This window comes from Alexandromys fortis, unplaced genomic scaffold, assembly GCF_014885135.2.
Source record: "Alexandromys fortis isolate MF-2015 unplaced genomic scaffold, M_Fortis_MF-2015_v1.1 scaffold_17, whole genome shotgun sequence".
NCBI classification, from domain to species: Eukaryota; Metazoa; Chordata; class Mammalia; order Rodentia; family Cricetidae; genus Alexandromys; species Alexandromys fortis.
The window spans coordinates 392,479-408,864 of record NW_026067896.1 but is presented as its reverse complement, the minus strand read 5'-3'; the positions used below and the strand labels follow the sequence as shown (position 1 = coordinate 408,864).

General features: G+C 38.0%; 1 protein-coding gene and 1 pseudogene across 2 annotated transcripts in view; both read right to left on the bottom strand.

The window, feature by feature from the left end:
• LOC126513887 (POU domain, class 5, transcription factor 1-like) overlaps positions 1-16,386 on the bottom strand; it is a 467,898-nt pseudogene that overhangs the window by 83,014 nt on the left and 368,498 nt on the right.
• The window catches only part of Cpq (carboxypeptidase Q), a 331,662-nt gene that overhangs the window by 196,493 nt on the left and 118,783 nt on the right, over positions 1-16,386 (bottom strand). For both annotated transcript variants that reach the window (XM_050162425.1, XM_050162417.1), the window contains one exon: positions 3,215-3,422. In XM_050162425.1, the coding sequence (XP_050018382.1) occupies positions 3,215-3,422 (208 nt within the window). The remainder of the gene's footprint in view (positions 1-3,214; positions 3,423-16,386) is intronic.

The window sequence follows — 16,386 nt, the reverse complement described above, 5'->3', positions numbered from 1 at the left end:
CAATAAATAATCACAGTACAATGATGTAATTACAGCCATGCTGGCACTTCTGAATGTGCCCACCAGCCACCAGCAAACACCCTTTTATCTTTTCTCTTCTCTGGCTCAGAATGACTCCTAATCTCATGCCTTACATACACATGTATTCAATAAGCATTTTCTACTTCAACGCTGATGGTTGCTTCCATTTTCCTTTATTCCACGTAAAACGGGGCCTTGTTTAGGTATAAATATTTTACAAACCAGAAAGAGATTAAGAAGTACACTGTGAAGAATGGCTGAGAACATAGGTTATTGGATAGGATAGATGTGAACTGAATCCCAGTTCTGCTGCCCAGATCACAAACTCTGTGATTCCTTGTAGCTTTGTTTGCCTTGACTGTTATATGGGGATAACAACTTTACTTATTAAGGAGTTAATAAATATGTGAAAAGAATCTAGGATGACACCCATCAGCACCAAGTACACTGGGAATGTGTATTAGTCTTCATCAGTAACTATAGTTATTATCAAATTGTTGTATCACTAATCAGGGCAAGGTGTACAGTCTATGAACAAGCATAGTCCCATGCTTGTGAGTCCCATCTGGTAAACCAGGATGACTTGAATCCAGGAATGCCTAGTCACCTGGGTTTGCCTTGCCTACCTGGGTGGCAGTCTACTGAAAACAAGTCGTCTGGCTGGAGCTGTTTCTGTTTGCTTTTTAGCTGAGCCCAGAGGCATGCAGGGCCACAAGCATGTTTCAGAAATTTGGAAAATAAACAATGAAATGTTTCATGCTTGCCACACATGTCTTTTTCCTCCCCTGACTTAGTTTGGCTGGTTCTCAGCCATAAAAAGTTTACAATAAGAAAGAAAAGAAAGAACAGGTTTGACAGCTTAAAACTTAATCCCATCCCCTAAAATTTTCCAGCCTGAGGCTATGATATGAACACATGTTCTAACCAAAATAAAACTTTTCATCATGACTCTGCTCATCAAAGTTTAAACAGCTGCTCAAATTGGTGAAAGTGTTCACACCCAGGCAGAAGGTGTTACACATCATCAGACCACAAGCGACATTCAGAGGAAGGGAAGATGCATCGGCCTGCCATGTCCAGGGATGGATCTGACTGGGGAGATGAAGAAAGGACACACACAGAGACATGCAGAAAAGCTGGAATCAGGTAGATCAGGCTCTCTGATGGAGGAAATGAAACATCTTGGAAGCTTCCTATGCTATATAGGGTTGAACAGGGAGGTAGGGTTTTTGCATATAGATGAACAAGGAGGTGGATTATTCCACACAGATAAACAAGGAGAAAGGGTTTAGGGCAAAAAAGTGGTGCAAGAACACAGGTTTAGCTAATCTTAGTAGGAGCAGTCTCTGTAAGGGAGCAGGTCATAAAAATCTAAGAGAGGACAGATATGGTTGACATTTTCTGCATATAATATCAACACCCTCACATGGATCAGAGAAAGGCTTTGTCAACCCCCTGAGAATCACCAGCTAGGGAAGGGATTTTGTCACTTCCCTGGGTCTAAGTCAAGGGATCCTAACATGTCCATGCTAAACAAAGACACATTCAGGACTTCACTACTCAGGGCTTCCTCCACGCCCCATAACTGGAAGTAGAAAAGCCTTGCTTGCTAGTGAGAAAGGAGACAGAGAAAGAAATGGACTACAAAAAGGCCCGAGAGAGCCTGTGTATGATGAAAACAGTCTCGACCATGGTTGTAGTAATGATTACTGCATATGTTTTCAGAGTTCATTCAACTACCCATTTAAATTGATAATTTATTCCTTACATAAAGAGGCTCCAGCTGTCCCAGCTAGGAAATGCCCATGGCCTCCTGGGAGTTGCCAGAGCAACTGAGATATACACAATCTCTGGCTCCCCAAACCTCCTCTGCCTAACACCTCAGCCTTAGACCCTGACACGCCATGGCTGCTACAGAAGATTCCTATTTTACACTCCCATTGCCTCCCTGAGGTTCAGATTCTGCTGCCTAGCTCAGAAAGCTGCTAAGACAACCCAGTGAAGACTATATTTGTAAGGGACCTAATGACTCTTTGTTGGGATACAAGCTCTTTACTATTCTCCTGTGACCAGTTGCCCAAAAGGACAAGGAAACAGACTTGCTCTTTTATCAACATTTAAATTCAGTTTCTTTATGGCTACCCAGCTCATTGTTGTGGTGAGGTCTTGATTTTATCATGACCCCATGAATAATGACACCCAGGTTCTAGGCTCTGAGAAGCACAGAAAGGGTCCTAACCTTAAAGGACCTTTACTGGAGTGCAGAAGTGTGACATCCAGACCTGTGCAGAAATCTCACTTCCCCATCACCAGGCACAACTGCTAACCTTTTCCTTCACCTCACCGTCACAGGAATACAAGTCTGAAATTCTGAATAATTCTAAATAATAAGCTGCATTTTCAGAGTTATAGTTGTTACTAATAAAGATTTATATCAGAATGTCTACAAAATATTTTGCATATTTTGTATCATATTAAGTATGTGTAAATTCCATGAGTGCCTATAAAGTGCCCAACACATGCAAGCTCTCTGGTAGACACTGTCTCATCTACTTCTCACACTAATTCTGGCACATATCTCTATAAAGATCAGTGACAGGCCAGTTGCTTTGGAGATAAGTTCTCTAAAGTCCAGGAACAAATATCCCATTACTTAACATTTGGATAGTGTAGATATGCTTCTAAACTCATTTGAAATATACATGAAATCTGGAATCCTCACTTGAACTGTGGATCAAAGCTTGGTTTGAATTTGTATTTCTCTGAGCTTGGTCCTTCTGCAGACACTTTGTAGCTCTGTGCAGACCTAGACAAGAAGTTTCTATCTAGGTTAGTTTCCTTGATTCGTAATGAAGAAACTAGATTCTACATTGTTGTACTTTGAAATGATTCTTAAAATATTCATAAAATTAACACAGTGTCAATTGTTGGGATGATTTCTAGCTCTAAAGGGAATATACACAACTTTCTCTTCCATTCAGATTGACTTTCCATGCTATGGGTCTTATTCTGCCCTTGAGTTTGTCTTCTATTCTTTAGTGTGGTGAACAATTAATGGGGAAAATATATGAAGCTTCAGGTTTTAATGAGTCTACGAGGGCCATCCTAACAGATTCATGTTCTCTCCTAACTATTCTAAAAATGGCCACCGGACCAGAACGCCCTCTACCAGAAGTTCTCCCCCGTCACTCACTTGCTCTGGATACTTGCTCCCAGTGATCTCTGCTACAGTGTTGAAGGAATCAGCATCTGGGTAGGTCTTTGCTCCCATCTCCAGATGAATAACAATTTTGTTCCCACGAGAAGCCATTCGTGACATCATTTCTGCATCTTCCACTGTGATACAGGCTGTCGGGATCTTAGGCACACCATCTTGATATTCCTGAACACCTGTGTGAGGACTTGAGAAAATGTACCACCAGATTACCTCAAGGACGAAAACTTATCAGAAGCACTTATATATTGACCTAGACTTTTACTGGTGTGTGGATTTGCTTTTTATATGAATATAACTTTTAGTTTTGATAAAACTGCGCAAACCTAAGTCTAATAATTATGTCATTTAAAAGATTACATTTTTGTAGTTTGGACAATCCTAATGTGGCAAATTGGCATAATCTCTTCAGGATACTGACAATGCTGTCATAACCAAGAATAACTGTAGTAAGGAGGTTACTTATTTGTTCCCAGCTGCCCAAACCCAAAATAATCACTCAGAAACTATATTATTTAAATTACTGCTTGACCAATCACTTAGGCGTATTGCTAACTAGCTCTTACATCTATTATTAACCCATTTCCATTATTTTATATTTTACTGCGAGGTTAGTGGCCTATTGGCAAGGTCCAGCTAGCAGCTGGCATCTTTCCCCTCTGGTGGCTACATGCACATGGCGTCTCTCTGACTCTGTCATCTTTCTCCCAACATTCAGTTTAGTTTCCTCCGCCTACCTCTATTCTGTCCTGCCAGGCCCAAGACAGCTTCTTTATTAACCAATGGTATTCACAGTATGAAGAGGGGAATCCCACATAAAATAACCAAGAAATGAACTCACGTAAGGAAGGTGAGGGAGCCTCTGAAACCCACCAACGTTATAGACAAGATCCATATGTGTGGCAAGAAACCAGGTCAGATTCTCTCAGCTCTAGAGTTACTGACTAACAATGGGCCTCCCCTCTATCCATCGAAACACAAAACACAGAATATTCAACCCTGTGATGATGCAGAAAATTGCATAGAAAAAAAACCAGTAAAACAACCAAGAAATTTTTGTAATACTATTAAAATGCTGATTATTTTGTTAGAAGAAAAGGAAATCTATTATATGTATGGCACTAAAGGAAACAGTTATTTGTGATGGTTAATCTATATATTAATGTCTGCATGATGAGGAACCCAGAACTTGTCGATCCGTCTAATCTATCTAGCATACACCTAATGGTTACCTTTTTCTGTCTCCTGCGGTTCTAGGATAACAGGCAGGCAGGCTACATTTACCTAGCTTAAGTCTAAAGAGTCTTTTTTGTTTGTTTCTTATTTTTTCCATTGTTTCTTTGATCTGGTCCTCATACTCTCATGGCAAGCATTTTGACCCCAGAGACATCTCCTCAGTCTCTATGAAAATAAAATATAGTTAGTTTACAAATGTGTGTGAATGCTAGTGGGTATCAAGTCTCTTTGGGGTATTAATTAAAATGTTCTAGACTCAGTGAGTGTTGCACAACTCTGTGAACATATCAAAATGACAGTACTGAGCAAGTTGGAGGCAGATTTCATAACTTTTGGATTATATGCAAGGAAAAAATTTATTTATAAAAATCAAGCTGCAAGTTCCAGATTTTAAAGAAGAAAATCTTAGTATTTTCTCATTTGGAAAATTGTGTTTCTGTATACCTAATTTATGAGATTTATGATAGCATACACAAAATATAAAATGAACATATTTAAAAAATGAAACTTGAAAGCTGCCACCAGGTCCTTAAATCTCATTAAATTTCTTGTGAATCTTACAAAAGTTACATAATTTGAAGACACCTGAATTTTTTCCATATATCTACATAAAACGCATACCATGTTTAAGCAAGCAAGTTTGAAATCTCCCCCCGATTGCCACACATAGCTCTAACGTCTTTAAAGCTAATCACTGCTGACTAGTTATTTCTAAAGGCACCAGGTTCTTTATACCGCTGAGGACTTTGAATGTGCAAGACTCACAGCAGACCCAGAGAGCAGTTGCATGGTGCTAATGTCACATGCTGTGGAAAGCAGGTGACAAGAGGATGGTTACTTGTCTCCAGGAGGAACAGGCCGAGTTTTGTAGGAGCAAATAACACATTGGCTAAGTACATACAGGGTACTTAGAGCTTGGGACTGTTTCTGAAGAAAGGATCTGGCCATGAGAATGGCACGCAGATTAAGCTTTTGAAGCTGCAGGCTCTTGTGTCTGAACTTCTAAAAACCTTTATTAGAGATGTTCTAAAAGAAATACTTTCTCTGTTTAGTAGAATGTCTTGTTTGTCTTAAAAAGTAATTTGAAAGTAACTCTCTTGGAATAATTACAATTGGCTTTATTGTATTTTTTTTCTTTTAGATCTAACGTCTTAAAAGTAAATTCATCTCAGACTTTTAAACTGTCACTAACCATAGTAAAAGTAAATTCATTTAAGACTTTTATACTGTCATTAACTACACAAAAGCATAAAAGTTTCTACCATATAATTTCACAAAGGGAAAAACCAAAACAGTCTCTCTCCCCATGAGTTAAGAACAAAAGACCTGTCCAGGAGAGAAGCGCGGTATGGGTGGGAGCCACCTTCTATTTCCAACTTCTGCAATTCAGTTGAAAGGGTATAAAAGAGGCAGAACAAAGTCAGATTCCTAAATGTATTCCACAGGGAAAAGGAGCTGCATGGGGGTGTGTTCCCAACAGACATGATCAGTATTCTAATCTCTACAGACCCCAGTGAGGAAACACTTTACAAGCTGAGTTTCAGAGACAAGTGTCTTCCCAAACAGAGCAAAGCACCCAACAAGGCCAGAGTGTGAAAAGAAGGAAGATGGTCAGAATGCTTAGAGGAAAAAGCAACCCTGTGTTTTAATAGCCATAGCACAGAGAAACAACTTCTGGCTTCTTTCTCTAAAATTAAAAAATGTAGAGGTGATACAAGGACAGCATGAAGTATCTTCCTGTGAAACAATTTCAGAAATTTTTTAAATACCTAAAATTTTACACTTAACATCTTGGCATTTAAAAAGTCTGACATAAATATTAATTATGTTATGTAATTTGCAACTCAAACTCAACATCACAAAATATATGTTTTCTATTTGATTTTGTTTTTTCTTATACAGTTTTTGTTTATTTATACTTGTTTCATCACATCAATTTGGTTACCCTCTCATTTTCTATTCTAATATAACATATCTATATCAGTATTAATCAAAATGAAGACTTAATATAATAAATTATTGATGTATATGGTTTATTTAACAATGATGATGCAAGTGATAGATATGAGACGCCAAAATAATTTGACAGGTGTCAACTATAACTTTAGCCAAAGAAATGTACTATGTGATAAACTACCTACTGTTGTCTGTGTCAGCTCTAAAAGAAAAACCCTGTAACTAATTAATTAAGCTAATTAATTAGAGTGAAAAGTATCTAAATATCAGTTAAATGGGTGTATTGATGCAGGCCTGTAATCCCAGGGAGGAGACTTTGGAGTCAGGTGAAGTCCTATTTGTGTTACATAGCAAGACCATAGATAGGTCACTGATCAATGGTAGATGATAGGCAGATGATAGAAAGATAAACAGATAGATGGACGAAAGTAGATGTACTGGTGATGGACAGACAGACAATCAGAAAACAGTTAATTCAGACCACTATCTTTCATTAGGTTGCTACTGCCTAAATTTCCATTGTATATTATCATTAGCTCATGCTTTCTTATTAGAACAGAATTGACCTTACAACTCATAGCATGTGGTAGTTCTTGGGTAACATCAAGTGAGGACATCTGAAAAGTTTAACATTCATTATTCTTTAAAATTTAGATAAAAACAGAATAGAACTGGGGAGTCAACTCAGTGAGTAAAGCTCTAACTATCCAAACATGAAGACCTAATTCAAATCTCCAGAACCTATAAAAAGCCTGACATAGTCTCCAGAAGCGAACAGCCTGGCTAATTTGGCTTGCATAGAGGTGGGTAATGAAGAGAGTATGTTCCAAACAAGATAGAAAGAGAGGATCAACTCTGACATGCATATGCAAGGTTTGGCATATATGCACCCACACTCCCACAGGGGACTCTACATACACACAAACATTTTAAATGCTCCCAGCAAGAGAAAGTCAGAGACTTGAGGAAAATAGATATGAGTGAAAGTATCAATTGTTTTCAATGCATAACCCACTAGACATGAACCTAAGAAAGCATATGGGTGGAGAGAGAAGACACATGATTAAGTCAGGGTCTATTTCCCTACTGGAGGATTTGCATGTACACTAGTCTCTCACGGGCACTGAGAAATAACAGAATTGGGAAGCCTGCTTCGCTGAACATTTCCTAAGTCCCACTGGCCATGGAAAGTTTTTCACACACACTTCTTCCATCTCACAGGGAACTGGGTTTTGTGAAATGCCTATTCATCCTTTTGTAAGAAAGACTAAGACTGGAGTATAGCTTGTGGTATCCCAGCTACTAAAACATTCTAGATGGAGTATTTCCCATCTATCCTATGTAGAGACCTCTCCACTAGTTCTCCCTGCCAGAAAGGACGATACAAAGCTGTGCTATAGAAAATCTGAAGTGTGGCCACGGTTTTGTTCTTTGTGCTCAGCACCTGTCACTCCTCACAAGTCCCACTCCACTCCTCAGCTCAGAGAGGCTTCTTAGCCTACTGAAGGTGCCTTTCTTCCGCAGTATTGACCCCCAAGGCATGCTGCTCCCTCCAGGTGATAATAGCTGTACATTTTGTTTCAGATCCAGTTAGTTGGCCCTTCCTATAAACCTTCTGCAATCACCAGGGTAGCATTGGAGATGCCCATCCTCAACTGCCCTTTCTGTGTTGTTCTGTAAACAAGTGTTTTACCATCACATGCTAGAATGTGCTTCTAAAAAGTCAAGGCCATGTCTAACTCTTCTTTCTATAACGCAGGGATTTACAGGATCAACCATATTTTAAGTTTTTATAAAAGATGTTGCTTGATGATATCTTTGTGTTCAATGAATGTATTCATGCTGAATGTGTTTGATAATAAAAATATCAAAAAAGCATATTCTTTAGTAAATGACAGTATTTTATAATATTTTAAAATAAAAAATCATCAAAACACATTACTAATAAATATGTAGTCCAGATAAAAATTAATTTAAAAACCCTATAAAATGTACAAAAAGGAAAAAATAAACATTACAACAAACATTAATGTAACCAAGAACTTTAAAAAGTAAAATGTAAGCAAGGATGAACTTAGAAAAATAAAATGTTGGGTCTAGAAAATGTCTTAGTTGCTAAAATGTTGTGGCAGAGGTGGACAAATAGCACATTCCTACCCAAATATCAAGGCAAAAGTTCAGAGAAGGAGCTCTGTCCTTCTGTGGTTGTTTGAGTAAAAGAGGCCCCCATAGGCTTATACAATTGAATGCTTGGTCACCAGGGATTAGGACTGTTTGAAAGCATTACAAGGAATAGGAGGTATGACCTTGTTAGAAGAAGTAAGTCAACGACTTTGAGGTTTCAAAAGTCCACATCAGGCCCAGTCTCCCTCTCTCTGCCTGAGAATCAGGATGAGGCTCTCAGGGGTTGCTGCAGCATCTACCTGCAAGGCGCCATGCTCTCTGCCATGATAATAATGTACTAAGCCTCTGAAATGCTAAGTAAGCCTCTAATTAAATGCCTTCTTTTATAAGGGCTGCCTTGGTCATGGTGTCTCTTCACTGCAACAGAACAGTGACTGAGACAATTCTTTCTGTACCTTGCTGTTTCCTTTCTCACTTAGACAATAAGAGTAGAAGCTTGGTGGACCAATAGCTATCTATGTCCACTGTCATCCAGCACAAGGACAAAGGTATAGAAGTAAAACCAGAGAGAATGAGCCCGGGCTTCTCACAACATAACAAGTCAGCCACCCACCATGATTTTTTTTGTTGTTAAGTATTAAGCCCTTATTTTTTCTAAGATGTAGTGATGAATAAATTTTTGTGTCAACTTGACTAGCCACAAAGTGCTCTGGCATTTGGTCAAACATCTGGGCATGTCCATGAGGTGTTTTGTGAAGACACTACTGTTGGAATCAGAACACTTTGCCTTTCCCAGAGTGGACTGACCTGGTGGGTTAACTGGGGAGAGGGACAGATCAAAAAGTTGAAAGGGAAAGCTAGAGACAACTTCAGATAAACCAAACCTCTGCTAGTACGTTCTCAAGTGTCATGACTCAGTCTCCATAGCCCATTCTGTGTCTATAGAGATCCCTCAGTATGTAGCAAAACTTATAAAAACACCGTGTCCTGGTTGTTTTTGCTTTGGAAAAGAGATTCCTTGGCACTATGGTAGAAAAGAAAGATACAATATGATGTTTTCTGTATCTCCATGTATAAATGTGAAAATCTAGAAGAAATGAAACAGAGGAGTCACATACCAGGTAGCAGGGGAATGAAAGAATTCTGCATCTTAAAACAACCAACAACAAACCATGAACCATACAGATGAAGGAACATTAAGGTAACACAGTGGAAACAAGAACTGTACACAGGATCCACATGATAAAGGATTAATAATGAATTTACGGAGATGGAAACATACTTAACACTAATTTGGGTTTTCGAAAACCCACAGTCATTCTGTTGAAACAATTGGTAGCATAACCAATAAACAGAATCAAACTCTTGAAGATGTGTGCCTGTGCCACAATCAGTAAAGAGCCCAGAGCCAGCATGAAGCTAGCGCAGTGACCGTGGAAGGCTTTACATTCCAGCACACAGACATTTGGACATCTTTGGCAAATTAACATAAAAGTGTATGGTGTGGGAGGCCCTTCTTTCTATTTGTTGCTTTTATTGGTTAATGAATAAAGAAACTGCCTTGGCCTGTTAATAGGGCAGAACTTAGGTAAGCAGGGAAGACAGAACTGAATGCTGGGAGGAAGAAGGGCAGAGTCAGAGAGACACCATGGAGCAGCCAGAGTCAGACACTCCAATTCTTTGCTGGTTAGCCACTGCCATGTGGCAATATACAGATTAATGGAAATGGGTTAAATTAATATAAAAGTTAGCCAATGGGAAGCTAGAGCTAATGGACCAAGCAGTGTTTTAATTAATATAGTTTCTGTGTGGTTATTTTGGTTCTGGGCAGCTGGGACAAACAATCAGCCTCCTCCCCAACAAATGTGCTGAAATGATCTTTTTCTGCCATCAGTCATATGATATGCTTGTAACTGATTCCTTCTGCAGTGACAGGCCACCAATACGCCATCTATGACGAATCATAAAACTAGTGTTTTCTTGGTACCAATCACAACTGAGTAGTAGGGCTATCTGTATACAGCAGATAAATTTTTTTAATTTATTTTTTTAATTTTATTTTACATTCCAACCACAGTTCTCCCTCCCACCTCTCTTCCCAATAATAATAATAATAATCCATATTATTAGTAAAGCGTTTTTGATGATCTGTCTTTTTATTTAAAAATATTATAAAGTATTGTCATTTTACTGAAGACTATTTAGATAATATTTATTATTTATTAATTATTAGATTAATTCTGAGACAGGTACCAAAATACTCATTTCTGAGGTGTAGTCACAAACACAGAATTCATGAATACATCAGATACCTCAAACTTAAGAAATGGTGAACATTAAAGCCAGGTTTTAATCTTTATGTTTAAGGAAATCTATTTAAACCTCAAATCTTTAATAGTCCTTTGGTAGAGACTGAAAGACTCTTTCATGACTCAAAGGCAATGCGCTGTGTAGATGGTCATTCTCATTATCACCCGTATTGTGTGCACATTCATGTCCAAGTGTCACACAGCATTGATTTCCACTGCATATTTTATACCCATTTATACATTTTTGTTTTTCCAAATCATCAGCGCCATAACAAAAAAGACTTTATTGGTTTTGCTTTCATGTATCAAGTGTCTACAGCACAATTTTTGCTCCATTACCATGGTTTTGGAAAACATGCATTAAATTTGCCAACCTGTGGCTTCTTACATCACTTTTCATCATAGAATCATCTCCCTTAGCTCTGTTTTCTTCTATTGTCCAGGCAAACATTCCCATTGACCAATCCTGGAGCAGAATAGCACAGAGGACTTGCTAGAATAGATTATTGGCTTCAGCCTCCAGAATGTCAGATTGAGAAGATGAAGTCATAGAACTTCTATTCCCAACAAACTCCAAAGGTTACTGGTCCACAGTGTTGGAGAGTTGGAACCTTTATTAAAAAATGGGTCTGTTTAGAGGCAAATCCCTGTCCACGGAGAAAGAATGCTCTCCTTGGGCATCCATGCCTGTAAAATCACTCATCAGTCTGCACTGGTACACTCCCATGCACCCATCTTTAATGGAAGTGCCAGAAAGCAATAAGGTCCAGCTGTTAAGAAATTGACACACACATTATGTCTGGTAGGACGATTATTGACAACAAATATAGCAACAATGCTTTTCAAATTCACATGGCAGAGAGAGTGTTAGCCCTCCAAAGCCATCACTATGATTTCTGTAAACATTTTGAGAACTTTCCCTCTGGAATTGCCTTCAGAGCATCTGGCAGTATTCCAGTCATTTAAATGGAGGCAAAATTGGTGTTTAAAAAAAGAATTGATTTTTTTTGAAAGAGTGGAAATGAATGATTTGTAGTTTAAGCCAAGATATGTCATAAAAATAAGTCTAGTTTTAATTTTTTGGCCCATTAATAGATTCTAAAGACAATTTCAAAAGAGAAATACCAAACACATTTGATATTTGATACATTTTCTAACACAGTGGCACCTGTGTAAAAAAAAAAGGTTTAGACTTACAGAAGTTATGTATACAATAGTGCTGATTATATGTATATATTCTAGTATATTTGTTTTGAAATATATTAAGATTATTTACAACAGTATTTTCTCAAATAGTTGCTCTTCCAGAAGAGCTGGGTTCAAATCACAGTACCCACATGACAGTTTACAGGTGTTTGCAACTCCAGTTCCAACAGATTCAACACCTTCTTCTGGCCTCTGTGAGCACCAGGCATACATGTGATACAGGCAAAACATCTGCACACATAAATAAATGCATACATATTTAAGTATTAATAAGCTAAAATCTTGATAATATGAAAACTGGTATAAATTATCATGCTCAATTTTAATGGAATATTTCACAATTATTCAAATGTTAATTATGAAGCAAAGGAAATAATGTGAAATTTTTCTAGATAATAAAGGGAAAATGCCAAATTATATGTAAATCATGGTAAACAAATGAAATTTTCTGCATAAGTAACAGAACAAAATAAGGTATAGTAAAAACAATTTGGGGTCTGGAAATGACAGGTTTATTTTCCTTTTGAACTTGACAGGAAAGACCAAATAGAGAACGGAAGAGTGATTCCAGGTAACTGCAGTGACACAAAATCATACCTGGAAGAATGTGTAATGCTCAAGAAAATGATTAAGACATATTTCAAAATATTGTACACATCCATGCCCCATTTTTGTATGAATGTGAATGTTTACAGTAAAATATGTCTGTAAAAACATGATATTTGTTGTGGTGGGATCATGAATAATTTTTATGTTCATTTTTTTCTTTTTTACATTTTAAAACTAAAAACATGACTCTATATATGTGATATGTAATATTTTTAGAAGAATTTTATTTTTATGTGTGTATATTTGTCTGTCTGTCTGTCTGCTTGCCTGCCTGCCACATGTGTGCAGCTGCCCAGAGGAGAGAGCTAACCCCACGGGCGTTGGAGCCATAGGCAATTGTGAGGCACCTGATCAGGGCATGGGAACCAAACTTGGTTCTTTTCTAGAACAGTCAATGCTCTAACCACTGAGGCATCTTTCCAGCTCCTCTAGGATGTTCTTAATTTGAAAAAGAAAGCTGTCAGGTGTGGTATAATAGGCTGCAGCTGTGGGAGGCAGCTTGGGGGATCTGAAGGCTTTAGAACAGTCTGCATTATACACAGAGACTGCCTACAAGGGATAAAGGAAGAGAGGAAGAAAGGGAAGTGAGGAGCAAGGGAAGGAAAGAGACTTTGGGCCAGGGAGCGGGTAAGAGGCAAGGAGGAGGGAGGGCAGGAGGAAATTCAACTGCTTTTGTATTCTCAGAGCCTGAAGGTTTAATGGCAGCTCTAATATCTTTTTCTTCCCCCTTTCTACTCCTTTCTCCAAAGAGCCTTTCTAAATAGCCTTAAACTGACCAATCAGAAAGAGGGGTTAGATCTGTTGCAGAGTTCTGAGAAATTAGAGTCTGATCCTCTACTTATTTCCCATAGCTTCAATTAATACCCTAGCACTTGAAATGCAATAAATTTTTCGAAGAGAAAATACCTTCTATATAAAGCACAAGAATGAGGAGGTGCATACAAGATATTCTGCAGAATTTACTATTCACATGAAAATGAACCAAACAGACTGAATTTTTGCATGTGTCATGAAGAAAATGGGTGATGACAGAACAAGTCGCTTTGAGGCAGGGGAGGGGTGGTGAAGAGCTGGAGGGTGGCTCAAATAGAATGTTTGGTTGATGTAAATACTTTCATCTGGTGCTTTGAAGTAAGCGAGTGTAGTTTTTTAACCACAAAGTCAACGTATAAGTAGGGCATTAGCAGAAAGGCACTTTATAAACATCTGGATAATGTGTACCTCAGACCTAGGCCTAAAAAAGTTCAGGACTGGCTGACAAAAGTTCAAAATCCATCACTGATTAAAACACATTTCAAGCATAAAAACCTCTAGTATTTGCTATGGTTTCAGATAGCATGGGAATATTCTGTAAAATGTAATCCCTTTCACAAACAGCATGGTCAGATACAGCCTCCAATTCTAAATTTAAGATAAGCCATCTAAAAATAAATGCAAGACAACTCTAAAAAAATTAATAATCAGAGACCATTATTCCTGTATCTGAGGACTTAACTTTCGAGGTAAACCAGCACCTTTAAATGTGTTTTCAAATGTGCAAAATGCTATCAGATAACTAGTTAATTCCCCCCATAACTTGCTAAGTGTTCAAGTAAGTTCTACTTTTAAATAACACAAGAGAGATAAAATTTAGAAGCTATTTTCCTAGTTGCCTTTTAAGAGTATTATATGTAGTCCAATAGATATCATTTGTTGAGAAATTTCCCAAGCTGTCTGGTATTGCAGCTTACAACCACCAATGATTCGCAGAGAACTTCGTGAGCTTTCTGGTCTTACGGAAGAATAAACTATTCTTTAACTCTGTCAATAAACACATTCTCCAGTTTCAGAATTTAAACATTTGTCTATCATACTGATCTCAGAAATAAAAATTACAAACGCATTAAAAGAAGGAAAAAGAAGTTGGGGGTTAAACTTGGTCATTTTAACCTCTTGATTCTGCAATCAGAAATGTCAGGTCAGTTGGGTGGTGGTGGCAAATGCGTTTAATCCCAGCACTCTGGAGGCAGAGGCAGGTGGATCTCTGTGAGTTGGAGGTCAGCCTGATCTACAGAGTGAGTTCTAGGACAGCCAGAAATGTTACACAGAGAAACCTTGTCAGAAGAAAGAAAGAAAGAAAGAAAGAAAGAAAGAAAGAAAGAAAGAAGGAAGGAAGGAAGGAAGGAAGGAAGGAAGGAAGGAAGGAAGGAAGGAAGGAAGGAAAAAGAAATGCTGTCAACTAAAAATAAAATGCCTTATTAGGCATTTATCTGAGCTAGGGCTTATGCTGAGCTGTAAGAATAGGTTACAGTCATATACAGAACAAATATAAATCCTGTTTTCAAAGAAAAAAACATCATTTGTTGTTTTGCAAAATCATGAGATTTATATCCCAACCTATATGGCGTTTTAACAATTTGCAACTATTACTTGGGACCAAACTGTGTTACCAGTGTGTCTCTATCATGTCTAGTACTTACTATTCACCCTTGTATGTACACAGCAGGTTCTTAAATACTTGAGAGAGGGAGAAGATGATGAAAAAGGTGTTCATTATTTCCATTATTATGTTCACTACTACATGTTAAATTTAAGATTCGTAGCTTGAATTTAGAAAATATTTAACCCTCCTTTTTTAACCTGTGCTCTTTCGATTAGTTCTGAAGCCTCATAGGTCCATCTAAAAATCAGTATCATTGGAACTTTAACCAAGTCTGACACAGAGTCAGTCACACAGCAAATCTAAAGAAAGCTCAGATTAGAGGCAAGAACGTGCTAACAACCCTCCCAGGACAAATGTATTGAAGTTGAGTGTAATAGGAATTCAATAAGCGGCCACCTTCTACAGGGTAGCTTATTAAGTGAAAGCAACAGCCGACGAGTTCTTGGATACTGCCAAGTTCACTTGAACAAAGCATAGGATGGGTAGATAAAAAATATTCTGAATGCTGCACATTGCAAGTAAAATATGTGTGGAGAGCCTGCTCCTCTCTTTCTCCTCCCCAAGATCCAGACTCCAATGGGGTCTGATTACAGCATTTACTTCTCTTGTCCAGACTCATGTGGTCTCACTGAGGAGAAATACAGCCTTTCCAAGGGCCCAAACCTGAAGAGCTATGGGAACACTAGGAAAGCCACAAACTTTATTTTGAACCCTGGAGACATGAGGTAGAATTATAAACCAGAAACCAAGGTTTAAATCTGCCTTTGACACCAACAGTATGTCTGAGGTTGACCCTTCGAATCAGACTAAGTCTCAGACTCTGTGTCTATAAAAAAAAAAAAGATGAGAGCACAGAGTTGCTGAGTCTTCAGGATACCCTCCATACAGACTGCCTCTCACACTGTAATTATTGAAATACAAATGACAACAGTCATTATTATTTTTGTAGGACCACCTCTTCAGCGATCAGAGGCCATCCCTTATAGACTATACTCTGCTTTCTTCCACCGACTACACTCCTGGAATTACTCCAATTTCTACTATTTTATCAATTTATTAACACAAACTATAACATCTAACATTGCCAATTGTCACATAATCAACTTTATATGGAAAAACAAACAACCCAGGATAGCCAAAACAATCTTATACAATAAAGGAACATCTGGAGGCATTACCATCCCTGACTTCAAACTCTATTACAGAGCTACAGTATTGAAAACAGCTTGGTATTGGCATAAAAACAGAGAAGTCGACCAATGGAATCGAATAGAAGACCCTGACTTTAA